This window comes from Callionymus lyra, chromosome 8, assembly GCF_982586985.1.
Source record: "Callionymus lyra chromosome 8, fCalLyr1.hap1.1, whole genome shotgun sequence".
Taxonomy (NCBI): domain Eukaryota; kingdom Metazoa; phylum Chordata; class Actinopteri; order Syngnathiformes; family Callionymidae; genus Callionymus; species Callionymus lyra.
The window spans coordinates 15,505,419-15,532,871 of NC_141825.1; the positions used below are offsets into that span (position 1 = coordinate 15,505,419).

General features: G+C 41.9%; 2 protein-coding genes across 3 annotated transcripts; one reads left to right on the forward strand and one right to left on the reverse strand.

The window, feature by feature from the left end:
* Positions 1 to 1,249: 1,249 nt before the first annotated feature.
* On the reverse strand, positions 1,250 to 18,902 carry LOC148073790 (zinc finger homeobox protein 3-like). Its single transcript, XM_087798220.1, has 11 exons — positions 18,429 to 18,902; positions 14,555 to 16,274; positions 13,937 to 14,475; positions 13,135 to 13,348; positions 12,409 to 12,510; positions 11,761 to 11,876; positions 11,289 to 11,399; positions 9,669 to 9,810; positions 5,010 to 9,565; positions 4,278 to 4,937; positions 1,250 to 4,213 (listed from the first exon to the last, which is right to left on the reverse strand). The coding sequence occupies exons 2-11, from the start codon at positions 16,236 to 16,238 to the stop codon at positions 4,097 to 4,099; spliced, it is 8,241 nt and encodes a 2,746-aa protein (XP_087654346.1). The 5' UTR covers positions 16,239 to 16,274; positions 18,429 to 18,902; the 3' UTR covers positions 1,250 to 4,096.
* gtf3c6 (general transcription factor IIIC, polypeptide 6, alpha) lies at positions 17,352 to 26,864 on the forward strand. 2 transcript variants are annotated; one of them, XM_087798229.1, is made up of 7 exons: positions 17,352 to 18,329; positions 25,420 to 25,455; positions 25,701 to 25,781; positions 26,008 to 26,071; positions 26,349 to 26,393; positions 26,473 to 26,577; positions 26,669 to 26,864. In XM_087798229.1, the coding sequence occupies exons 2-7, from the start codon at positions 25,432 to 25,434 to the stop codon at positions 26,743 to 26,745; spliced, it is 396 nt and encodes a 131-aa protein (XP_087654355.1). In that variant the 5' UTR covers positions 17,352 to 18,329; positions 25,420 to 25,431; the 3' UTR covers positions 26,746 to 26,864. The 2 variants fall into 2 exon arrangements, with proteins under 2 accessions (XP_087654355.1, XP_087654354.1); XM_087798228.1 differs by lacking the exon at positions 17,352 to 18,329 and having other exon boundaries at positions 24,871 to 25,455.
* Positions 26,865 to 27,453: the final 589 nt, after the last annotated feature.

Here is a 27,453-nt window from a genome sequence, read left to right on the forward strand (position 1 = left end):
GGAAAAAAAAAAACCAGAAGCCGATAACAAAATAAACGTCATATATTTGGCGACGAACAAGGGGACGGTTAAGTAGTCGCGGTGCATTACGAGCGCCACCATCAGATGTGGCGTGATTGAAGCGACGTCACGAGCCAGACGCCTTATCGTCAGAAGCAGAGGCTGTGGCTGAATCTTATTTGGGCTTCTGTCTCTTTAACTCTGGGCTGCACCAGCGCCGCCGCCGCCGCATGCTTTGGGATTCATGCATAAACATGAGCTGGCCTTTCAGCTCTCTCCTCACATAACCAATCTAAATCTAAATGAGCCCCCACTACAGATACACCAGCAGGCAATGACATTATACCCCCTCCGTCACCACAGCCCCGGCCCAACCCCCTACTCAACCATACTTCCCCCAGCGACACATATACACCAGCAGGCAATAATTTCACGCCATCCCTCAAAGCCCCCCCCCAAACCCCCTCGTCCACCACACCACCTTCTCTCAACACACACTCGTACCCTCTTTGCTGCAACCCCACCAGCTGCACAGTGCTCATTTGATTAAGAGGGGGGAGGACAGGGAGAAGGAAAAAAAAAATGGTGGGGGATCACTTTTATCAGGATGACTTTTTAAGATGGCTATCATCAGCTGTGAGGTTCCACCATCTAAAGACCACTTCTGGGTTTTCTGCTGTTTTCTGTGTATCTCTGTCATCTATTACCTCTTCCTCTGGAAAAAACCCTCGTCTGGGGGGGAAAACATTCCTTGGCACGAAAGTTTAAAAAAAAAAAAAAAGCAATAAAATAAACTCTTCTTTGCCAATCTTTCTCTGTAGTTATTTGAAAATGTTGCAAATGTGCTGCGCTGTGCAATTTTCTTCCCCCCATCCCCGAGTCGTAAAACACATTATCGTCATCATCACCAGCAGCGGCGACGGCGGCGGCGGCGGCCGCGGCGTAATTCATCGGAGGTCGTTAATATTCATCATATCATTTAGTCACAAAGGAAACTCATCTGGCTGAATGTCACAGATGTAATTAATGAAGTGACCCCAGAGGTCACCGCTACGTTCACCAATCAGCTTCGACACGATACTGCATTGCATACACATCGACGCACATAAAAAAAAGAAAAATATCTAGACGCCCCCCCCCCCAGCTCCCCCCACAGCGAAACATGCTACCTGAAAAATAAGGAACAGGCAGACACCATTGCAATGCACAAAATGGATTCTGAGGAGACCAAAGAGATGAGGCGGGAGCGTGCACCAAAGCAGACTTTATTTAGCTCAGTGGAGTACGGGAGGGGTAAGGAAGAAAAAACACACCATCGGGGGGGAAGAAAGGGGGATGAGGAAGAGTATAGAGACACATTAAACCACTGGAGCAGGACATAAGGACAGGTGCACATCACAGGTATCTTTTTGGTCATCACTATGGCAACAACATATCCAGAAAAAAGAAAATAGTTTTACCTACAATAAGGATGGCGGAGTCCTTTCACCATGGGGGACCCCCCAATATGTACATCTTACAGTCACAAAGAGAATACAAGAGAAATGAAAATTTTTAAAGCAATTGGTATACAAAAACTGCCTTTGTGGTTTTTGGAATGCACATTTCTGCGCAGACGAAAAAAGTTCATTGGTATTGTCGTAAACATTGGTTGAATTGAGGAGGAAAAATAAATAAATAAAAATGTTCACATCCTTTGGAAAAGTTGGCTGTAATATCTACGCCTGGAGACCAAGCGATGGGTATTTCGACGCTGGTCCGCGGGACTTTCGAGACAATGCAGCACGGAAAGCATACCAGAAGGAGACGTGGGGCTTAACTCGTTTTCAATGAGCCGAGAGCGCATCCGATCACTTGGGGAAGCGGAGTACGTCTTATTTATCTTCCTGGAATTTTCAGCAATTTACGGGCAATTAAAAATAATCCGACGGAATTAAGCCCCACATGCCCGTTTGTTTTGACTGAATAACAGTAGCAGTTAATCGACAGCATCACAGGTATCATTACAGTTTGTAGTCATTAAAGCCTAGTGGTAAAGCGATCAGAGCATGCATTTTTCTACAGTTTTGTTAGAAACTACAGTACATTAGCAGCAAACTGGACATCCTTAAGGGCTGGAGTTCAACACTATGGTTTAACATAAAAAGAAAAAAAAAGAAAAAAAGAATTAAAAAATAAATAAACGGCAACATTTCTCAAGAGAAGTAAAACTCTTCAACCGCTATGTTACAAACTGCCATGGCTCTAGTTTGGGGTTTTGGTTACAGTCTCCAGTGTGCTATTGAGAGGCAGAAACAGTAGCTTAGATACAGGGACTCTTTCCTTCTTTAAAAACAGCAATACATCGTCAAGTAAACAGTAGCGCTTCTTTTTGTAGGTCACATGGTTAAAGTATTTTCACGTCTTTGGATATTTGTCTTAAAGCATTAATTATTGTTTAGCTATTATTGTTATATTATTATTATTACAGTTAGAATAAGGACCGGTTGCAAATGAACACAGGGAGAAGGGTAGCAAGAACGAGGAACAAAGATAGGGAGGGAGAATAAATTAAAGAGTACAAAAATAACATCAATAACATAGTTTTTTTTCTGCTCCGAGCAGTAGCTCCATTTCTTTTTGGAGGGAAGTGAAGCTGTTTAAACATCCAATGAAGTCTTGAGTCAACCATACAAAAGCTAAATACTGTACATTTACCCCTCACACAATTTTAACACTTCAGTTTCAATAAGGTTTTTTGTGACAATCTATTACTCGGTGGTGAAAAGCTCAGATCTTTTAAATACAGGTGGTTTTTGTACACGTCTTGGGAGTAATGCAAAGGTAAACCATGTCCCTCCGTTTCAAAAACAGGGGTTTGTTGGGATCGGGTTTGAAGTGGAGCCATGTTCCGTTGTGGACCTGAGCACAGAAAGCTTTATATTTATTACACAACATTGGTGAGCCATTGGTATATTTAAGTAGGACAGAAAGGCAGTGAGTCCTTGCCTGAACATATCAAAGCCGTCATAATCTTTTCATAATCATGACACTATTATATCGAAGCAAGACAGTTATTCTCAATTCATAGGATTTATATTAGGAAAACTATTACTAAACACACACAACGTAAATTCGAGTTTGGTTAAAATTTCCATATACAGTAAAATGGTTGAGTGCTATAAAAATAGTTTGTCCTTTCCAAGACAAACCCACCTTTATGTTTCTGTGCTATTTGGACTATTGTCAACTAAGAGGACATAGAATGTGTACATGTACGACAGAAGACTCATCATTGGCTTGTGGCGGGTGAAGCTGCGGTCTGGCGCTGGATCAGTTTATTGGTTTTCAGCTTACTGACGCCAGCTGCAGTTCACACCTTTCACCGTACAGACGTCAGCTCTGCAGTTTGATACTAAAAGCAAAAATGAAAAACAAAAGTTCACAGACGTGTAAAATTTTGGTTACGAGCTTTGGAATCTGAGTCAGTCTTTACAAAAGCTCTTTGCAGATACCTCAATCTATTTGAAGATATTCTGTTTCTTTCCCCTGTTTGTTTGTTTTTTTTCTTCTTCAAGTTTATCTTTTGGAGTTCTCTATTTACACTAAAATCTCTTTGACAATTTTTTTTTCCCGGCCACGAAGGGACTGGTACTACATGCTACACAGCTAGTCATCTAGCACTGTCTGGTGGAGGGCCCAACGTCTGTCGTGCAGACTGAGAGGTAGACTGCAGGTCTAGCTGGGCAGTGAGGTCACATACTTGGAGAATGCTCTTTGGCCTCTTGTGTTCTTGGTTGGTTGTTTTTTTTTTCATCAAGGTGGCTTTTGGTTGTAGTAGGTTATCGGACAAAAAGAGGGGAGAGGAGTTCTTTGCAACAAGAAAGGACAGACCAGACAAGGTTTGGTAACAATATGAAAAGAACAAAGTTTGTAGTTTAAGAGACTCTGTTACTTAAAACAGGTTCTCTTTGGGCCACTACGGCTTGTTATCTTTGGGGTGTTCTGGTAACATGTTTGGCAGCGAAGTGTGACACTTGGCCTAGAAGCTGACAGGAGGTGCAAAAACAGTTTTGGAAATATGTATAGAAAAGCAAAGTGAATCCAGTCTGTCCTTCTAAGCTCTGTCCCTCTCCCCTGCCACTGCAGTCAGCTCGGCCTGTTCTCTCTCTGCAGAATCTGAGGTCATGCTCCTGGCCCTCTTCTCCTTGGCCCTGGCATTCTGGAACCACACCTGAAAATATTGAAGGTATTAATTACACGCTCTCCATGATATGTGGGATTTGGCCAAGCTTTACCTGTACGACACGGTGAGGTAGGCCCAGCTTTTGACCAAGAGACTCGCACTCATGCCTGTTAGGTGTACGGTGGCTTCGGTAGAAATCTCTTAGCTGCAGGACCTGGAAGTGGCTCATCTGTGTCCTCTGGCGCTGCTGCTGCTGATGGTGGTGTTGATGCATCGCCTGTGTATCACCCCAATCCACACTCGGGCCTCCAGCACCTTCTGGGCTTAGACACCCTTGATCCCCCATACTGGTTCCCTCCTCAGACTGAAACTCCTCCTCATCCTCCTCGTCATAGTCATCCTCCTCCTCAGCATTGTTCAGATCGGCAGGAGAGGAAAAAGGCATCACAGTGGGCTTCATCGCCAACTCGTTGCTCAAGTAACTTGAGTTTAGGTTGCAGGAAACCGATGGACTTGGCCTTTCCATTGGTGAGGACATGGACATTGTAATCTGACCATGCAGACCATTAGCCATTGACAAGTTAAAGCCTGCTCTTTCGGCATCAGCCCAATGGCGTGACCTCATATGGGCATCAAGAGCGCTCTTGACTTTAAAGAGAGCCCTACAAAATGGACAGCGTAGATGGTTCAAACCCAAACTGAAACTGGAGCCTGGTCCCATTGACCGGAATTGTCCTTTTCTCTCCCTGGCTCTTGTATTTTGAAACCAAACCTGTAAAGAAATAACAAGAAAGAGAGTTTAGAAATGTTCATTTGTTTCTTTAAAAATAACTTGACAAAGTACCTGAACTACTCGTCTTGTGAGGCCCACGTCTCGTGCAATGCCCTCAAGCACTCCTCTTGTAGGGTTAGAGTCCAAGCTGTAACGCTGATACAACACTTCCAGCTGTTCTGGCGTGATTGTTGTTCTCTGGCGTTTATCCCTACGGTGCTCTTCCTCTGCCTCTTTTGCACAACTTTGATCAAAGCTCATATCTGACATCACCTTGGGACATTGCTTCATAGGCGTCATGGATCCTTGAGAAAGGCTTGTGAGGTTGCTGCTTGAGTGATCAGGAAGTGAGTTTTTCAATTGCATACTGTTTAATTGTGAAATAAAGGGATGTGTGGCATTAGGGTTCATCTGGGAGATAGCACCAGAGAGCATTTGGCTAGCCATAAGAGAATGGTTGGGGTGAAGCATCATATAAGGCATAGTTCGATCAGTAAAGCCAGAATGGAGAAGTTGAACTTGGGACTGAGCCGCCAGCAGATGTCTGGTCTGATGTTCCTGCCAATGTTGAAACGTTGTGAGTGACATTGGACAGAGACTGCATTGAAATTGAGCCCGGTTTGCAGGTTTATGTTGGGGTTGTAGATGACCTTCAGAGGGAACTCCGGATTGCCAACCATGGTTCGTTTCAGACTCAACTGCAGTAGGTAGACTGGGTGATATATCTGCTGGTTTTTCGACAACAGGATCAGCTGGAGGACTATGCATAAGCCCAAGGCTGGCATTTGAAACTGACTTGATCTTAGGAACCGTGTTTTGTGGGTATGAGGAGTGAGACTTGTTTTTGGTGGGTGTACTTTCATGAGATGTTTGAGAAACAGGATCGTGCCTCGAGACTGGCGGGGATTCCTTATGCTCCTTTTTTGCCGTTTCCGGAATCTTAGCATTTTTTGTTTCAGTGGGGGTTTTGTTATTTGGTGAGCTTACTTTACTTTCTTGCTTCTTTTTAACATGAAAGCTTTCCTCTCTGGCAGTTAGAGAACTTTCTGCACACTGTGAAGAATCAGGAGCAGGGGACTCTGCATGAGTATAATACTCATATGTTAGATCCATTGAATTCTCATTGTTTGAGTCATTGTGTCCATCATCTCCACAGCTGTTATCAGCATTACCGTCATCATTTTTGTAGCCGTCGTTTTTCCGATTTTGACTGCAGTCGTACTGTTTTTTTCCCTCAGAGTCATCATCAGCCTCTCTATCCTGGCTTTTGCGGGCTCTCTGCCTGGCATTTTGGAACCATACAACAATAACCCGGTTAGGAAGAGACAGAAGTGCAGACAACCTGTCATATTCTTCTTCTCTAGGGTACGGGGTTGCCTCAAACACATCCTGTAAAGTTTCCAACTGTTTCTCCGTGAAGCGAGTGCGAGAGGACCTTCTGCCCCTATTAAGCTCTCCTCTCTGGAAATCTACCATCTGGGCCTGTTGAATTGAATTGGTCGGTAGAGCTGGTGAAAGCGATGCTGGCGAAACAGACGCATTTTGAGTTTGAGACGTTTCATCGCTACACTCCTCAAGCTCTGTTGTGGGCGGGTTGTTAAAATTGTAGGGTGAATCCTTGTCCCGTTGTCGCTCTTTGAATAGGGTATTCCGAAACCAATGTTTAATTACTTTAAGTGGCAAACCAGATTCAATGGCCATTTTGTTTATTTCTTCATCACTAGGAAGGCTGTTGATGTCAAAATTTTTTCGTAGAACAGTCAACTGGTCTTCAGATATCCTTGTACGGGTCCGTTTACCCTGTTGTTCAGGTATAGATGGGCTAACTTGGGGTTGGTGTCCAGACTGGATAAGACTTGGTTGAGATGGTTGACTCAGTAATGCAGGATTTAGCTGTGGAGACTGACCTAGCAATGAAGGGCTGAGCTGGGGCTGCTGATGAAGCATAGCTTGACTCATCTGGGTCTGTTGACCCAAAAGGGCCGGGTTAAGTTGGGACTGGAAAAGTTTTGCAAGTTCTGGACTCATACTTGAATCTAACCAAGGTTGAGACTGGAGAGCCATGGACTGCATCACAACAGGTGGAATAAAGGGTAGCTCCATTGGAAAAGGTAGATTTGCTAAAGGTAGTTGAGGAATTTGTAGCTGGGGCATAGGAAGAGAGATCATCGGCATTTGGGGAAGTGAAAGGGGCAAGGCCTTCATTTGTGGTGCGTTCTGAGAAGTGGAAGAAGAACTTGCACACATATTGTCAACCTCCTGTTTAGGACATTGTGGAGGTTCAGGTGTAGAGGGAGGCGATTGGGCTGAAGATTTGTCGATTGGGTACGATGCATCAGAAATAGAGGATGCACGAATCTGTGTGTTTGTTTTCACTTGGGCTTTAGTATCTTCGACTGGTTCTGATTCTGCAGCTGTGGATGCACATGAGGGTTGGCTAGTGGGAGTTGAAAGTTTGTTGTTTGAGTTTCCAAGGGGGTACATTTGGTCATACTGTAGCCTGTATTCTTTGGAGAATCTCTCCAGTGCTGCAGTTGGAAACAAGGCCCTGTGAAAGTACTCTTGATGGCTTTTCAAAATCATAGCATCGGAAAAAAACTTGCCACATTCCTTACACTTTTCACCATTCTTACAACATCCTTTCTTTTTGTGGGACAGTACATCCTGTTCACTGTTCTGCTTTTGTGAGGGGCTGCCTTCATCCTGTTGAGATTTTTTCTGTTCACTGTCCTTTTCAAACAGCTCAGATTGTTCCATCAGTAATCCTTTCAACTTTTCTTTTTCCTCCTCTGAGTTATACTCCATGTTGTGAATAATAGATCTCTCACTTTTCTCCTGTCTTGGCATTTGCTGCTGGTGTCTATGTCTGTTCTGTATATACTGCAGCGCTAACTCATAGCCATAACTCTGCAACAAAGCTCGAAGAGATTCTCCATTCACAGCAGCGAAGGGCACTCTGGGAGGAGGGCACGGAATTCCATTTGTTGAAGTAGCTGTGATCTCAGTTTGAATCATACTCTTATCAAGCATTTCCTCTTTTCCATCCCCTGAACCAGAACTGGGTTTAGCCTCCTTCTGATTAGGAGAGACATTGTTGGCATTTTCCACTTTTTCTGTCATTTGTTTTGCATCGACCTCATGTTGGGGATGACATTTTGCCTTTGTTTTGACATCTTCTGCCATTGTTGTTTTACCAAGCTCCAACTTGCCAAGTTCTGGTACATTTAAAGAGGAATCAGAATTAGGCGTCATGTCTCCAGATAAGTAAAATGGTAGAAGTAGCTGTTGTTGCAGCGCAAGCAGGTTGTCTGGTCCTAAATTCAATTGCTGCAGAAGGTTTTCTGCCCCGATTGGAAGGTGCTGCAGTATTTGAGACTGGAGCAGGGCATTGTGTTGTAATTGAGCTTGTGCCTGGGCCTGTGCCTGTGCTAAATGTTGCTGTTGTAGCAGCATTAGCTGGTTTCTGGATGCTATCAGTTCCGCCACCTTTGCTTTGCCATTCAGATGTTCACCGTTTTTGCCAAATCCAGTTAGTGAAGACATTGAATGGGTTGACGCATCCTGCTTCTTGGTTGAAGTTGGATACTTGGATCGCTCATCGCTACTGGTCATCTTTTGAGTCACAGAAGAAGCATTAGTAGGAGCTATTCCAGAAATCTGAGTAGTAGGGTTCTGGGAGGCCCGCGCTCTTGTTTGGTGAAGGACTGATCGTAAATGTATGTCCAGAGTGGAACTTTGACTGTAACCCACTCCACACAATTTGCACCGGTAAGGTCGGGGGTCTGGGCCACGAGGGGTCTCAGGTGCTGAAACACCCGTGCTCGACTCTTGCAGAGCTCGTCTGGCTCTGTGAAGGTGGGATACAGAGTTGTAGTGAACAAGAAGAATTGTTTTCTGAGTAAAGGATTCAGAACATATGGTACACTTGTAGGGCCTTGATGGATCAAGATAGCGATCCATGGTTGGATTAGAACCCTTTTTCACAACAGAAGCGATACAAGGTTCAGTGGTTGACTCTATTTGTAACCCCTTTTCTGCTTCAATTAAACTGTCCAGAGCGGTCTCCTTCCCACCAGCTAAGCCACATTCTTTTATTTCTTCTTGTTCCTCCTTGCCTTCTGAGCCAGCTTCTTCCTCCATTCCTTCGTCATCTTCTACTCCTGCTTCTTGACCCACCTCAGGTGATAAGCTAAGGTCATGTGGACTTGAATTATTCTCTTGGTTCAGACCATTTTCAGACGGTAAGGACAAACTCTGACCCTGTGTGTCCATCTGTGAATGGGTGTTTTGGATGTGTCTCTGCAGGGCCTCCTGACTGCGACACTGTCTAGAACAGAGAGGACACTCTGTCGCCGCCCTCATGGCATGGTACTGCCAATGCAGCTGGAGCTTCTCCTGAGTAGGAAACGCAAGGCTGCACCTGCTGCAACGAAACCGGTAACCATGGCGATCAGAATGGGGAGGAGGATCACTTGGAGGGGAAGTTGGGGGTGAGGAAGGAGGGGTCTGAGTCGGGGATTGAGGTGCCGGTCTTTCATTTGAAGGGTGACCAGCATTTTCCTCGAGGGGTGGTGTAAGCAGAGCTGTGACATCTTTGGGTGGGACTACATCTCCATCTGCTTTCTCCCCTAAAATATGAAGTGTAGATAGACAATGAAAAGATGTGACACCAGATTAACCGAGCTCAAACATTAACCACACCAGTTTAATAAATATATACCATCCACCAACCTTTTGTGTTCAAAGTCAGGCTGTTGATCGGCGCGTCTTCCTTTTCAGTCTTTATCATTTCATTTCTCTGAGAGTCGTCCTCATTTACATCAGTTTGTTGCTCAGTCTCCAGGTGCTGCTGCTCGTCTGGTGGGGGTTTTACCTAAAAATAAAAAAAAAGCATTTAGCTGAATATCTTCTTCGTACAAAATATATATTTTCCTCAACTCAGCAGTTTTAGGTAATCTTACCGCGTGATTCACAATTGTTATGAATAAAACATTGTGATTGCACTGTATAATAGAAAGCAATTATCACAATGTGTGTTCTTGCCTGTCCTAATGTCATAAAACATTAAAATGTTAAACGAGAGTATTGCTACACCCCTGTCCCTGCATGCATGGCAACATATGAAGCAAGCCACGTCAACTTGGTAATAAGAGAAACGCAGCGGAGATGGGTTGGTTTGCCCTTCAGCTCCAACGACACCCTCCCGCAAGCCCCAGGGGTTTAATAAAACTTTAGTGGGCTGAATAATGAATTTATTCAGAATCATTCTTCATATAGCCAACCTCCATCTCCACAGCTCCGAGCACCGAGAGCAAGTGCTCTATCTACATGAACAGCTAGGTACCCTTAGGAGAGGATGGACAGCCAAAGATGAGATTTAAATGACAAGACTTTTTTTTCTGCTTAACCGCTCCACATGAAAGAAAGAAGGAACAACCAACCCCAAACACACACACACACACACACACACGTATGCACAGGCTGCAGAGAAAACTGAAGGTCAGGCTTAATCTAGAAAGCGTAATTGGAAAGCAAGGTACATAATGGCCATCATCACCTCAGTCTGAATTAATGAACCTCAATTACTATCAGAGAGAGTGAGGGAGGTGTAGTGGGGGGGGGGGAGGGAAGATGATGAAGGTTGGTGGGGGAAAAGGGGTGAAGAAAATGAAAAAGTGAGAGCAGGGACTGGGAGGGAAGATGCAATGGGCAGTGACAAAAAAGGCTGTCTTGGAGAAGGAGAGAGCGACAGAGTGAGAGAGAGAGAGAGGGGGCAACATCAGAAATTAAAAGACAGGAAGGGAGGAGAGATTGTAGAATAGGAATATATAAGTGTAGCTGGAGGGGGGAGGGAGGGAAGGCTGAGGGGAAAAAGGGTGAAAAGCAGTCGGTGAAGTGGAGGCAAAGAGAGCAAGAGACAAAGGCCACTTAGCATATGGGCCAGGGAGATGGAGGATGGTGATGTGGATAGATGACCAGTCTTTGTTAGTTGGAGAGACACAGTAAAAAGCATGGGGGCCCCTTTTTAGCTTGACTGCACTTCTGGTAATAGAGGGCTACTTAAACATGCATTATAGAAAGACTGGCTTTTCCCTCACTCATTCGGTCAAACCACTCTAAAAGACACATACACAGAGAATGCACGGCTGCATCAAAGATGATAGCGAGTAGCTACTTAAACATGCATTAAAAAAAGCGCTGCCTTTCTCTCTGGTGCCTTCTTAATGGAATTGTCTCCCTACATTTCGCCTCCCCTCTCACCCCCACATCTCGTTGCCTTATCATTTTCTTTGGCTTTTCAGAAAAAAAAAAGAACACATAAAAAACAAATACACACTTGCATACACTCACCACGCTGATGAGTTTGTCAACACAATCCTGCGCTACACTGTGGATGTGCGTGAGATGCTGCCGCAGCTGTGGGTATTGGACCTTCACTTGGCACAAGGGGCACTGGACAGTCTGGAGGAGAGAAGCAAAAACATTGAGACAGGTTGCAGGAAAAGCCTGAAAATGAGGTCTTAATTTGGAGAAAAAAAACGAGATTAGTTATTTTGGTCAGCCAATTAATCACCGGACTGAGGTGTTGCTAAATTGCAGAGGGGATGATTAATGATAAGCAAAGGATACACAATGGGTACAAAAGAATAGCTTGGATATATTCGGTTATACACAGCTTAACATAAAGTCCTGTAACATTAATGAATGTACATAATTATTAATTCTAAATATGAACCGGCTGTCGCAGCTAAGATGATTAGATTAGTTATTATAAACTAATGCAGTAGGACACAGACACCGTACATAGTCCTCCTTGGCTTACCTGCTGGTTCTCGTTTTGCTGGTGTGTTCTGGCCCGTTTGGTTTCAGTTTCAGTATCATCGTGTAATGGACGCTTTGTCGAGCACTTCTTCTCCTTCTCCGTCGCCATAGAATCGCCTGGAAAAAAGAACCCCAGAAGCTTTCGACGCTGAATTTTTCATGTCTCATTAATAAGATTCACTTTCTGTAGACTTTACTGAATCTTGTTGGAAAACCACGTTGACATCAGGCTAAGAGGTTAAAACCTGAAGAGGTCTTCAGTTCATCTCATTTTTATGGGTATACGGTGTGTTATTCATGGCCAGAAAAGCCAAGAGTACATTATCTCAACAGTGCTGATTCGCTCAACAAAAGAAGGCATTCATGAATGCCTGAGAAACGGGAGTAGTCTTCAAGATGTGCAGGTGAATTTCATCATCTGCTTTTATCATTTTTCAGCGCATCTGAAAATAGCAGATGCCGTTGAGTTGCATTCATTTTCACTCCATCTAGGAGGTTGCGAAAGTGCCAAAACAATCCCTGCTCTCGCTGTTGGATTTCAGACTAAGTGCAATAACAGTTGTGACACCTTGCTTCAGGCTGATCGGCAGAAACTAAACTACAAATGGACAGCTAAAAAAAGAGAAAAGGTCTTCCATAATGTTGTTACCTGACTCCCGAGAGATCGGCTGTACTCCCAACTTGTCTTTGGCATGGTCAAGAAGACCTGGTGTTGTCTTACAGGGCATTTCCATATCTTCAATGAGCTCATCTAGGACATAGGAGACCGTGTTATTATTCACGCACAGACAATCACAACCTATTAAAACACCGGGACTTTTCTATCCTTCTCTGAAGCAGCCTGTGGAGTGCACTTCTTTTCCTCTTGCTTTTATCAATAGCGTATCGATCCAGTATTGATTCCCCATTAGTTTCCCCCCTCAGAGGTGGAGTAGTGGTAATGTGGACTTACAACTCATCAGTTCACCTCGATAAGTCTTAATCCGGCTCCGGACAAATTGCGCGATGGAGTTAATTTAGAAGTGTGTCAAGCTAATGTTCAGCCAGCAGAAGTGACAGTTCACACACCTAGCACAACATAAAACTGCCAGAAGAGTGAAGCCCACCCGTGCACCCCCCCCCCCACAACCGCTCCTCGTCTTCTTGTCCTGAGGATTTGTATTGAGCCATTGATTAGCAGGTGCTAGTTAGCTGTTGTCAAGGGTGATTGGGGATATAACAAGAATGTGTATTGACTAATCAATTTACGTGATCAATATCGCAGCCACAGCCATTACTCATTTTCTCACACTTTTCATCTCAATTGGCCGCTGCCGCACTCCACTGACAGCGAGCACGTGCGGCGTGAAATATACACGACCATTCATCTTCTCACCTGTGACGCCGTCTTGACTCTTCCTGATGGTAAAAATGGCAGCCAGCTCCTCTCCGTCCATCGGCTGTAATTGGAGGAGCGCCTCTCTCTGCTGGTGTGTCGGGGTTTGACTGTGCTTCAGAACCTGAAGCTTCGAAGAGGACGAGTGGTTACACAAGAGGCAGTGGAATAACCACGACCCTCCGTCCACTTCGCCGTCATACTGCTGCAGAAACTTGGGGAGGAAAAGAGAAAAGAATCAAACATTAGTTCCATCCCCTTATCTTTTAAATCCTTACTTACAAATGGGAAAAATTGTTAGTATAAAACAATGTATAATTCTACTGTCTAGCTTTTTATATACGCATGTAGCTGTGTTACCATTACCCCTTTAAAGCAATGCATTTTAAAAATAGGCACTAATGGAAACACCTGAATTTCAAAAAACCTTAAAAATAACATCTTCTCTGGAGATGTTTGGATATTAAAATACAACATAAAAAAACCTTCTTCTGCTATTAAACATGCCATTATTTTTAGAAATCAGTGTTCAAATCTTTTGAGGCGTCCGTACAAAATAAAATAAATTGAATAATTGGGTTAAAGTGCAAGCTCTTATTTAGTTTTTAAATATAGAGAAACATGGCGGAAAAAAATACATATTTTTAATGTTTTTCATCAAGCATGCTAGTTATTTAGCAATTATTGGAGAACAACATTAAGACTTGATAAGAGTATAAATAATAGGATTGCACTTAATACGCTTTACCTGATGAATACATGTCTCATTTGTTATTTTTTTTTGTAATTTCTCTATACTCACTCTATATACTCTGACACTGGCCTCATGGTGGGAACTGTGGGAATGTCCTCTCAGCTTCTCAAAACTGCTGGTTATATAGTCGCACAGGTTGCACCGCAGCTGGACCGGATTTCCTTTGGCAATGATGGCGGAGCCCTCTAGACCTCTGTCGCCTCCCTCCTGAAGATGAGCGGCGAGCTGGTATCTGGTGCGGTGTCTATCGGTCTGGCAGTGCAGCGAGAAGTTAGCCCTCAGCGGGGTGGTGTAGCCACACAGCCTGCAGTGGCATCCGCCGGCAACGAGGGAGCACCACTCCGACTGCGGCAGAGAGCGCGGCGTGTTAACATGCTGCTCTATTGACTCCAAGCCGTCTGTCGAGAAGCAGGAACAGACTAAACACTGGAACACGGCATGGGAGAGCTGTTCGGTCGGGGATAAAGATGGCACTGGAGGAGGGGAGGGCGAGGGGGAGGGGGAAGGCGTAAGGGTCGCTCCTAGGGTGACCGACTGTTCTGTGGTTGTTTGGCCGGTGAGTCGCATATTCAGTGACAGCTCCGTACCTGAAAGGGAAAAAAAAAAAAACATCCTGAATGATTTTGCCTATTTTGAAAAATAAAGTACAAAGAAAGGTGTTCTTACCAGAGTTCTGAAGATGTTTTAGCTGCGGAGCGAGGCTTCGACAATGGGAAAGGTAGTATCCTCTCTGCAAGCGTAGCATGTTGTGCGTGTGTTTCTCGCTGGTGGTGTGTATACGCAGGTTTCGAGCGATGCTCGTCTCGTAGTCGCAGACGTCGCATCGCCACCTTTTTCCGTGGGAGTGGGCCTGCAAGGGTGGCGTGGACTTGACGGGCAGGGCTGCTGGAGTGGATGAAGAGAGTGGAAGCTTGTACGCCGCTTCATCCAAAGTGTGACCGTTCGATGAGCCGCCGCCGCCGCCGCCGCCGCTGCTGTTGTTGTTGTTGTTCGCTACGTGAGCGGTGTGTATCTGGCTGTTGGCGTGTCCCCCGTTCTGAACGTTATTAAGGTGTTTATCCGACTGCATGTGTATGCTGAGGTTGCCTTTTGAAGAGGTAGCATAGTCACAGACCTCACAGCGGTAAGGCTTGTAGCCACAGGCGTATGTCTCCCCACGGGCCAAGCGAGGATGGGGTTTTCCTGAACTGCAATACCCACACACACCACGTGTTGCGCTGCCACACACACACTTCCCCCCGGGGACCCCACACACACACTGCCCTCCGTTCTCTGGATGTTTTTCTTTCATGTGGAGCTGAAGTGTATGCTGGGACTTATAGTGCCAGTTGCACTTTGGGCATTTCAGTGTCTTGCAGGAATTGCGCGAGTGCATTATAGTCATTTGACTGGTCAGTGAATTAGGCGAGAGTTCTTGGTTGAAGTTTTTAAAGACAGAATCTTTAGGTTCCCCCTCTTTGTCGCGGTCGTCATCCACGTCCGTGTCGAGTTGGCCTTCATTTGGTTCTGGAGCTTTGGCACCATCTCCGTTGGAAATGGAAGAGTGAAGAACCCCTGCTGTCCCGTCCTCCTCAGCAGGTGTACAGGAAGGCTCTGCGTCTGCCGGTGGAAGTGCCGGCGCTGGCTGCTGGGATTTAAAGCTCTTGGGAGACCCAGATATCAACCCCTGATCCCCCATAATGTATTTTGCCTCTCCTTCACTCAGCATGACTGAAGAAAAGGATGGACAATTGAAGTGCTTTGGAGAGGTGGAAAGAAAAGGGGAGGGCTTTGGGGAGGCGGCTGTTTTGCTGTTGAGGGTGCCACTGGCCTTTGCAGTGCTGGAAGAAGAGCTTTGCTGGCTCTGATGAGGTAATAAATAACATTTGGATTTGGTTTGGCTTTGGTTTGAGATGGCCTCTTCCCCTTCCTCCTCCTCCTCTTCTCCAACGCTGCTGGACGCGGTGTCGAGAGGAAGGCCTGGTTCTAATGCTTTCCCCGCATTAAGCTGCGCCTCCCCAACTTCTTTTCGCCCTGACAAAAGTCCTCCCCCAAAGTCCGTGTCCATTCCCTGCTCTTGACACACTTTGTTTTCTTGGTTACGCTGATGGTGATCGCTGCCCGGCAGCTCCTCTCCGTCGTCGGTCTCCCCTCGAGCCTGGGACCCCTCTGTTGCCTCCTCCTCCTCCTGCTGTGGCAGGGTCAGGGGCTCTTTGGCAGGGGCCACGGCTGAGGTATGAGAGGATGACCCTTGCTCTGAAACGACCGCATGGGTCAGGAAAGGAAGAGATAAAGCCTGGAGACTGAGGTCAGCATCTCTCTCCTCTCCTCCCCCTCCATCCCCTCCTCCTCCTCCCTCACCGCTGTCCATACCGGAGACTACAGCAGGCACGCATCATCACCCCACCTGTAAAAAAAGAAAGAAGGATAGGAAGCGACAAGAGAGACAGAAGGGGGAAAGAAAAAAAAAAGAGAATAAAATATGAGTCATGTAAATAACATTGCATAACAGCAGAGACCATTGATTGTAGTCCCTGGATAGCATCTGTTCAATACAGATTTCCGAGGGTGCAACGGGAAAGGCTGGTTACTGAGGGGTTAGGCGTTAGGCCTTAATGGGAAAATCAATAGTATGAGCGCTAAACTAGGTAGAGGAATGTGGGTAAAGGCTACGCAGGAGGTCTATAATATTCCTTGGGGGATAGGATTAAATAAAGAACTGAACGCTCGAGCTAAAGGGCTTCCACTAAATTACCACACTCGAGATAGAGGCGGATAAAACACTTTTCCAAAGCCAGTGTGCGTCGGTCCACTTCTTTGGTCATGCATACGCTACAGATGTGTTAAGTAAAGAATAAATGAGAGGTCCTTCATTAAGAAGACCAGTTCCCTTGGCAGGTTCATTTCACTTTCTTCAACTTAGATAAGAGCCGTTTCTACAATAAGGTGAAAAGGGAGCCAATGTGGGCTGAGTTCAAGGGTCAACTTTGACTTTAGGGATAAACATTTCGCCACCATCCGAGATTACGCTTCTTTAAAGAGACACCTGGCAACAAAAAAAACTAAAAACAATACAAAATCCTAATCCCAGGCTAAAATAGAACCTCATTGTTGTTAAAAAAACGTATTCATTGTCGCACCACCGTAATGATGCAGAGCCTCAAACAATAGGCATCGCGATCATGAAGCTTGTATCTGGGGAGGTTCCATTTCAGCGTTCATGTTTTCCCCGTAATCACCCAAAGAGGCGAACCTCTTACTATTCATGGTGACGCCATTTGTCATTCCTGTGACTACAACGTTCAACTCAACAATTGTAGGCTAGTGGTATTGTGTGCGGGTGTTTTATGCGCCATACCATTCTTTTTTTTTTAACTTCTTTTTGTCATTATAAGTTGCTGTCAATACATTTGCTTACAATAGATACTAAAAAGGCAGGAATATATATTTACTAAAAGACAGGCATGAATTCTTTAAAATCCGGCCTTGAAACCCCAGGAGAGATATATGTGTCAGTTCATCTAATTACTGACCCTTTTTTTTTTTCTTTTTTTTTTTTTAAATTAAAGAAGCAACCTCAACGCACCCTTCCACCTTTTTTTTTCCTCCAACCAACCCCCCACCTTTTTTTCCTTGAGCACCCTGAGTGGGTCCTGCAGCCACCCTCTCCCCCACTCTGCAGCTCAAAGATATATGGCCCACATCGACACTCTGATAGTGCTTTAATGTACTGTGTTTATGTCACAGGCCACAGACCCTTGCCCACTGCAGCTGTCCGGCGTTCCATGGGACAGCAGTGAAGGAAGGGGGCTGAGCCCTGCCAGCCCCCGACAGCTGAGAACACTCTCTAATCTGATAAAGATTTTCATTTACAGTGCGATCAATAACACCAGCTCTATCGGCAACGCAACTATTTATACAAGCATTCCTGGCTCTCTATTGATCACAAGTGTACGGGAAACCATAATTTAAGGTGTGTGTGTGTGAGGATATTAAAGAGTGTGTGCATCCAGTCGGAATCTAATATTGCCAATTTAATCTCGCTTGGATTATGTGTTAATTGAAAAATACATACAGTTTAAGCGTATATATAAGAAGAAGTATATAAGAGTGAACCCCTATTTATTTTGGGGTGTAGGTGCTACGAGAGAGAGGGGGAGAGAGAGAGAGGGGAGACAAGGGTGAAGGAGAAAGGAGGACATGGGTTTCTGAAGAGACTTTTTTTTTTTTTTGGGGTGTAAAAATATTTTCGCAATGGATTTTTTTTTTTTTTGGAAGCTCGACTCGCCCGTTCTTTTTACTTTTTAGGTGCACCGGGCTCGCCTGAGACTTTCTCGCAACTGTTGTCCAGCGACTCCGGACTACTTCAGCCTTTTGTTTACACTGGGACTGCAGCAAAAAAATAAACTGAACTACAATCCGGAAAAAAACGCGACCTCGTTACAGGTGACCACACAACACGGTAGGTTTTGTTTTTTTTTACTCTTTTTTAAAAAAGGCAGCAGCACCGATCACCGCCCGCCTGCCTCCAGTCAACATCGTAAACAAACGGCACACTTACATTTCCGCTGCGGCTCTGGTCCAAAGCTCCGTGCGCCGAACGTGTAGTAGTCCACAAAACAATCGAGAGCACACGCATTCCTTTTTTTCGGGGGGGGCGGAAGATCCGATTTCTTTTTTTTAAACCGGAGAGAGGAAAAAAAAAGCGGTGGAGAGAGAGAAGGAGAGAGGGAGCAGCAGCAGCGGAGAGGGTCCGAGTTGTTAGCAAACAACAGTGTAATTTAAAGCTACATAGATGGCGTAGTAAACACGAGATGGAGGGGGACGGAGGGGCTTGTGCTGGAGCTCCGGAGGTAGAATGAGTTCTGATCACTGTGGGGGCAAAAACACTTGGCTCTTTATTCCTGCTAATTAGTTTTCCCTTCAAAAAATGGCTGAGATTACGCCCAGTGCGCATGTGCGTAATTGCGCAGACACCGCTAATTAGCCCGTTTGGATCAATAGGATTCCGCGAGAGAGAGGAAGAGAGAGAGGGAGGGGGAGAGAGAGAGAGAGAGGGAGGGGACACGAAGAAGACAAGGGCGAGAATCTTGAGTAAAAAAAAAAAGTAAGAATAGCGACATGAAAATATGTATATTTTTTTTCGTCAAATATCGCAAGAGTTTCATTCCTAACGATAGTTTTTGCTTAAATATTTTAAAAAACAATAATCGCAGTCGCGACTTTAGTATATAAAATAAATATTTACTAAATAAAAATATAATAATAAGATGAATACCGTATTTCGTGTCAAATAATTTCCGCGTAAAAGATCGAATAATTCGACGTAATAAAGCAGGGCGTTCACAGAGGCCTTTTCCCTTTAAAATAAATATATATAGGATGTTTTTAAATATTATTCTATCTAATTTATTCCGCCTCAAACCACAATTGTGCTGTTACATAAATAACAAAGAGTCTCCGTTTGAACAGCTTCATTAAAAATATCGATTTATGCAGAGGGATATTATATCATTACGTCGCCCTCGATACGTTGGGATCGATAACAAATAAATAAGGAAACGTGTCGTTAATGTATTCCATGCAAACGTGGAGATAGTTCAACATTAAGTTTCAGGTCAACAAGAATTATTCCATATTGCTAGTTTGTGAACAAAACAAATGAACGTATAGGTTTTCTGTCCATCCTGATGTTTCCCTCAAGATGACTTCTTGCATTATTCTAAAGCCGTCCATCCACGCAACTCGCCTCCATTGTTATGATAATACTATTGTGATTTTAATGCTCGATGTGCAATCTGTCGATCCTCCTTGTATGGAGACTGCTTTATTTCATTTTTTACCCTCGTTTATATCATTATTTTTTCTCTCGTTACGGCTTCTTTTATTTTTTTTATTTTTTTTTAAAAGCTTTTGAATTTTAATAAAAAACAAAAGTTTAATATCATAAATAGAACGGAGAGAAAATGTTGAATATAAAGGGAAGATCACGTGATTAATTTTATATTGTTAACAGTAAGCAGAGGCTGATTTTCTTAAACGTAAAAAATATATATATGATTTGTAGAGGTATGTCTATAACACATACACACACAGGCACACACACATACATATAACTATCAATGTATACAAACACACACACAAACACATTCAGTTCACTCATGATTTCATTTATTTTCATTTATTTATCATCATCATCATCAACATCACTATCATCATCAACAACATCATCACGTTTGGATGATATGTTTGATCATTTAAAACCTGCAAAGACATTGAACGCCAAAGTGTGCGTGTGTGTGTGTGTGTGTGTGTGTGTGTGTGTGTGTGTGTGTGGGAGTAAACATTCATGCATTTTTGTAGCCAAACATCTAACCAGTCACATAAAGACACCTTTTTGTGCACAAAAAAATGTAATTTTAAATTGTTTTGATACCACGTCCTGATATTTAATTCAGTTTCATTGTCATGTTGTGACGCGGTGATAAAAAATAATTCAGTGACACCTTATCTACCTTTTCATCATTTAGAGTATCATTTTCTGGAGATACAAAACCCAAAACACTAAATATATATTTTGTATATGATATTTTAATAAATCAATGAGGCGTGAGGAGAAAATTGTGTTCCTGTGACTGTTTAATGTTACAGCAATTGTGATTGCAATGGTGGATATTGGTGAAATGATAATTGCTTATAAATTGAGATTTTAACAACAACTAAACAGGCGTTTGAGTGCAAAGAAATAAAAATCGAATCCCCTTAAACTCTGTTCCTTGGATAAAGGAGTTGAAAGAAGTAGTTGCTCTTTGACTGATGATAAATACAGATACTGAATATTTTATCCATAATAAAGCTCTTATGTAAATCATTTATAATTCACACACGCTGTTCTGCATATACAAACATGCTCCGGCTTCACCCTTACACATTCTGATGCCCTTAGGTGTTTGCCAGCGGTTGTTGTTCACACTGTAATATATAGTTAGCCCTCTCAACAATTTACCCTGTCAGTGCTAATGGGTCAATTATCCAATGTGGTAAACCCCCCCTGGCCAAATGAGGGCCAAAATCTCCTCAACTCCAAACTGTCTTTATGACATTTATATGACAAAATATGGGGCGAACTCTGGGGCCCATCTGACACCTTTGCAGGTCCTTAATGTCACTCCCTCCCTCTGTAGACCCCCACTCCGCCCCGGGGTGCGGCACAGAGCAGGAACTGTAATACATCATGTACAGGAGTCAAGGAACTGGTCCCGGGGAACTCTGCGCCCCGTGTCCGGTTCTACATAAGTTTATTTGCTGCCGAAAACATCGACACCTCGAAAACTCTTGACTTGACCTCTGTCTTCCTTCACCCCATTTGTCACTCATCAGTCTGTCCGTCTTTGTCTTTGCTGTCCATCTTGCATCCCCAAGGAGGCAATAACCTCCCAAGCAAGTGCTTCCCCTTGAGCCGTTGTCATAGTAACTTGTGGGCTGGTCGACATGACAACCCCGCCATGGTCCAGAGATAGATGATAGGCCAGAAATGGAGATGGGGGGTGTTGGGGGTAAGACACCCCTCTCCCCCTCTAATCTGGAATGCTGATTCAAAATGTTTTTTTAATATTATTTTCCCCCGTTTGCACATTCAGCGTCGACCTGCTTTACATTTAAACAGGTATTTTCGGGAGGCGCTGTCGGCCTCAGATCTGCCACAGATTCGTCAGTTCGGGGGTAAATGTCGGACCCGCTGGAAAAAATATTTTTGTTTTGTGTTAATATAAAATGGATTAATAAATACAATAAACTGATAGAAATTTAAAATAAAATAAGGAAAACAGTCCTCAGCAATTTACATTCCCAGATTAAATAACATTTTACAACAATTGCTCTTCTTACTCATCATTCATTCTATTATTGATAAAAGAATGAATGTTTTGTTTGAATACAATACATCGGTGTAATATTTTTGTCAAATTTCACGCGTAAAAGATTATATTTTACCAGTTAACTGTGAACTGTTACTAGCTGAGACACTGCCAGGCCTGTGACGTTGATATTGGTGTATTGTTGTACATGCTTCCTAAAACACTGCAGCTTTTTTGAAGCATTTAAAAATATATTAACATAAATCGACAATCTGAAATAAAAGACGTATTTATTCATTGAAATTATTGATCACTTTAAAAAAAAAGTACATTTATTTGTCTTATATTTTTCATTGACCTTCTGTGCTTTTGAAATTAAACTCTCAGATGTTCTACCAATTTATTTTTTTTAATTTTCATTGTATAATAAAATAAATGTAAGAGAAGCTTATAATATTTATGAATTTATTACAATAGCAAAAACTGTTTTTTAATTTACTTTTTTTATATTTTTAATATTACGAGTACAGATTCACATTTTTGATAAATTGCCCCTTACATTCTTTAACATTTCAGCGGATAACAATTATCCATGTAAAAATCAAATTGTTAAAACTGCAGGTTCCATCATTGGACTTCGGTTGAACACAATCCAGCAAATGTGCATATTTAAAACAGAAACTAATTAATTATAGGCGTTTGAAAACAGTGATGGATGGCAGTTAACCCGGAGGAATCACATTACACATCATGTTTTTATTGCAGCTGTCATGATTTTTAAAGGATGGAGGAGCGAGCGAGATGATAAATTCAAAAACAGATCGGGGTTGCAGACCTCCAGCTCTCCCTGATCTTTGACCCCGGATGATACGGGACGCTGGGAATAGTGTTACGAGAAAAAAAAAAAAAAAGGTTAAATGACCAATCGCAACTAAAGTAAATAATAAATATGATACATTAGCCTGTTATACTGTTTGGATTAAAAAAAAGGAAAATTATAACAATACAATGAAGGAGGAAATATTTTTAAAATGTGCGTTAAATATTGTATTGTTGGAAGATAAACTGAAACAAAAAAAAATAAGTATAATGAAGGAATTATGGAGATTAGTTATAAGTGGGACGAGTTGTTAGAAAAGGGGGTGCCTGAAAGCAGGCGTCAGGTGGAAGGGGGGCCTTATCATCCTTAAAATTTCATTGGACACTCTTGGGACCTGCCGAGCGTTGTTTGGTTTGCATTTTCAATCATCAGAATTGTCATTTCATGCACCACATTCTCCCTATAGAAGAGGAGGCAGCATTGCATGATATATAAATACGAATACGTACGAAACAATGCGCTCTAACACATCTACAATCTTTACAAGATCGCTTGACTGCTCAAAACCGTGGCGATAACAAAAGCTGAGCTTGCAAAATCCCAAATACTTGATCATCTACAGAAAGCGATATTGAGGATTTATCGTGTCTGGGAAAAAAAATCGACTTAATGCAGTGTCCTGTTGAGAATGAAATATTATTTTGGTTTGACAATGGTAAACACAAGCGTAGAAGTTTAATAAAAAAAATTAAACCTGCATCTATTTTTTGAAGAGATAATGGCTGTCTGTGTTCAACTGTGTCAATGGCATTCGTTGTAATACTATGAATAAGTAAGAAAAAAAATAAAAAATTTAGCAATCTTAAATACATATATAAGTAAGATAAGACATTAAGAAAAGATAAATAAATAAACATTAGGTAAAAATATTTGATGAAGAAAATCATTGACAAACTCAACATTGTAAGTAAAGTAAAGGTTATTGTAGCTCAACTTTGACCCATAACCATTAGTATTACAATAATTTAATAAACCCCCCAAAAACCCCACAACTTCAATTCCATTATTTAAATGAAAACATGTAGATGACCAGGATTGACGAGGCTCCGTAAACATGTTCACATCATTTTTCATGTTAAGATTGATCTGTCAAGTCTAAATAATGACATAAATATTTATGTTTCTTTCCATTTTGGATGTTAAAAAAAAATGGCAAGAGAAGATCAAGAATTAGGATTTGTTGCACGATCAGCAGACATATTGAGTTCTCCTGCCCTGTGTTCGGAACTTCTCAGATGAGAATAAAGACCATCATGAAATTAGATGGAAAGATGCTTGAAGATAAATGTTTTACTAAAATGTATTAAGATAGATTTTCATAAGTGGGAAAAACAAAGACACTCCTGTTCAGTTTGAGCACAAAGAAATATTTTTAAAAAAGGATCAACGCACTTAAGGTTGTAAGCACAGAAGGATGAAAAAAAGACACCTTGTTACAACTAAAAAGCTTCATGGTTTCCTCTTGTGCTTCTTCAGTTCTTCATCAGCGACGCACTTTGATCAAGATTCATTTGTGTTCCTCGTTTGGCCTTTTCTTTTTTTAGTTGGCGTGTGTTTGATGTGTTTGCTTCATTTCATTTTTGTTGCCTCCACTTCTGACAGATGAATTTCCACCCTGGGGATCAATAAAGTGTGTCGTCTCATTTCATCTGATCTCGTCTCATCACCTCAGATACGACCTCCTGCAGGAGATTGTTAATGATGTCAATCTAGCGGAGTTTGCCCACAGGTAGTCAATATTTATAGATGGCAAAACACAGACATGCCTATTCATGTATGTTAATACACATGGAGAGGTGAACCGACGATGTAAATACATAGATATTCATTATATAATTCAATTATAAAATTCAATGTTTCCAATGTACACTATTTTATCAAAACTTTTTTTTTAAACAAAGTATGAATAAGTAGAATTCACACTGAATATAAAGTTTTACATTAATATGACCCATTATATGATTTTTGTCAAATTCAAAAAAAACATTATGTTAACAAATTATATACATTTTTATTCACAAATTGATATAAAAAATGTAAATATAATAGTTAATCCAGTAAAACTACCATATACGCCATAACCCATACATCTATTTCATATACTACTAATCCTGTGGAATAAAAACTGATAACATTATGACCACCTTGTAGTAAAGGCCCCATTTTGTAGGCCATTGTTTCCAGCACGCAGCAACCACCCAACCGATAATCTTGGCTCTAATTGACTGCTTCTACGTCTTTGGAGGCCTTTTTTTTAATAGCTACTAATCACAGCATAAAAAGAACACCCAGCTAAAGGTTCAGTTATAGTGGCAGCGCACAATTAAAGGCAGGTGGTTACCATGTTAATAGTTTCATTGTGCGTCGGGGGTTTCCGCCTTTTCATTTTTTTTTTTAACTCGTTTTATTTTCTTCCAGAACCTGGTTAAATGTATTTGCTGAAACAGAATCATTGTGTTTATTTATATTTACTTTTCCATTATTTTAAGATGCCTTTTTTAGTTAAATACATGTGTCTCGGGTTAGACATTTCACGGTAGATAAAGTAAATGTACATTTTAATCGCATGAGGAAAACAACTTTATTTTTTTTTGCAAAACCAAATTGGAAACGAAGACAAAAGGAAGGATGGACTTGAATCAAAGACTACTCAAGTGCACGTCGTTTATACTGAGCAACAGCGACACTTACTGGCAAGCGGTAGAAGTGAACGGACAACCTCTCGGCCACCGTACACATGTCAATTCAAACAATGTGACGAGAGACGGTTTATCTGGACTTCAGTTACAAATATCTATACTTTTCTTCATTTTCAGGGCTTCATAAACATGGACGATGACTGGGAGGAGGAAGTACGTCTTTAATTTCAATAAATATGTCAAAGCTTCTGTGTTTGTGATGCTAACTAGTTAGCCACCGTGGTCATAAGAACGTAGCATGCAGTCAAAACAAGAGATGTCATGTGGCTTCGATTTGTTTCTCTTCTTTTGAACGTTTCTTTTTTTTGCATTCAAGTGGGAACTCTTGTCCTGCTTCTGAATTCTGAAGTTTGTCTGACTGTATAACATATAGGATGTTAAAGTGTTCTGTGTTTTAGGAACAGCTCGTTGTAGTGGAGCTCTCTGGAATCATAAACAACGACTTTCTGGCCAAAGGCACAACAACATGTAAGATATTGGTGAGTTTTGCATCTCTTTATCCGTACATCCAGGCCTTGGTTGTTCCAACTGGTTAAAACTAGGCGTTTGAATGCCATCCAAAGCAACTTAGGAAAGTTCTGTGGCTGTATTTCACTTGGAAATCAATACATCTTAATTTCATTTCCATATTCCTGGTGAAGGCAAATAAATATCTACTGACTCAACATCAGCAGCTAAAAAGACTAAAATTGTTTTGTGTTAAAGGACATTGACAGTGAAACACCGATGATGCAAGTGGGAGAGTATGTGTTCGCTGGAGAATACGAAGGTAAGAAACCTATGCGATGCCTCAACAGTATTGGCAATGGGCAGTGTATTTAATTTAAACATGCTCTTCCCTTAAAAGGTCAAATTGTCTTTTCCATATACTTCTCAGATACCTTTCAAACATTTAAAATATGTGTTGTCTCATTATTAATTTTGAAGAATTTTAATACGTTTCCATTGGTGATTGTATACAGTATTTACATGTGTTACAAAACTTTACAAATCTTACACCTCAACTTTTAAAAGGTTAATATTTTTTTTTTGTTCTTTCTCTCAAGATGCTTTGGGGACTTGTGTGCTCTTTGAAGAGGATTCATCTCATGGTACAATCTACACAACCATAAGCTTAAGTTTTTTCTTTTTATTTTGTAAAGTGATTCTTCATTTTTTGTTTACTTCCAGGGAAAGCAAAGAATGTTCAGCTCAATTACACATGTAGTACGACAAAGAAACTCATGATGCAGCGAATCTTCCTTACAGAAAAAAGGGAAGATAAAACTAACTCAGGTGAGCTCTAAAATCTATTTTAAAAGTTAAAAAAAAAAGTTAATGAAAAAAAATGATATCAAGGCGTTAACTAAATATGTCTATGATGCAGGGAGCAGTGACGTCGCCGGGACAAGTTGTGAAGGTGTAACAGAAACGGTGGAAGAAGAGATGCACAGTAATTCATAATTCGTCACAGACACATTTTTTCATGTTTGAATTCATTAAGGAAATATTGTCCATAATTTATTATTTTTCTTGTAAGTATTTTTACAATGTTTTTTTTATAATAAAACACTTTCAATCTATTCATGTCATTTATGATTTTACAAACATGCATGCATCACACATATATATAAATATATATTATAGCTGCACTCAAGCAAGAATAAACAACAGCTCAAGCCCTATCACAGAAACAATTATTCTTCATAAGACCGAGACAAAAAATGGCAACTAGTTTGGTGATTTGAGTGCCTCTTAATTGATCTTGGACCTCTATTGTACTCATCAGTATGTGTCTGTACAAAACTCTTTTCATTGGAATATTTACATTAGAAAATGTGCTAAAGCCCTACCTCACTCCAACCACACCCACTCTGCTGTAATTGGTCAAGCATCAAGGTTGGTCTGCATGTGTCATCAAACCTGGAAGACTCCGCCTCCAAGAGACTTGTTGTATAAACAAAGTGGGTTTTATTTCAGATTTATTTGAGGAGTGAAGGCCATTATTACGTCATAACCTCACAATGTTATAATCTCAATCCTCACGTTAGCCGAAATTTCAGATGGTGGAGAAATATATATATATATATTATAATGTATGAAGTTATAAGGCTACAACTTCAAAGGGACATACTGCATCTTGGAGAGGAAGACTTTAACATTTGAAACATG

Excerpts from the sequence above, each read along its gene's own strand:
- LOC148073790 (XM_087798220.1), bottom strand. The coding sequence starts at position 16,238 with ATGGACAGCGGTGAGGGAGGAGGAGGAGGGGATGGAGGGGGAGGAGAG. Across the intron at positions 13,349-13,936 it reads CCAGTGTCAGAGTATATAGA|TTTCTGCAGCAGTATGACGG; the intron begins GTGAGTATAGAG and ends TTCCTCCCCAAG. Across the intron at positions 12,511-13,134 it reads GAGTCAAGACGGCGTCACAG|ATGAGCTCATTGAAGATATG; the intron begins GTGAGAAGATGA and ends CCTATGTCCTAG.
- gtf3c6 (XM_087798229.1), top strand. The coding sequence starts at position 25,432 with ATGGACGATGACTGGGAGGAGGAA. Across the intron at positions 25,456-25,700 it reads ACGATGACTGGGAGGAGGAA|GAACAGCTCGTTGTAGTGGA; the intron begins GTACGTCTTTAA and ends TCTGTGTTTTAG. Across the intron at positions 26,072-26,348 it reads GTTCGCTGGAGAATACGAAG|ATGCTTTGGGGACTTGTGTG; the intron begins GTAAGAAACCTA and ends CTTTCTCTCAAG.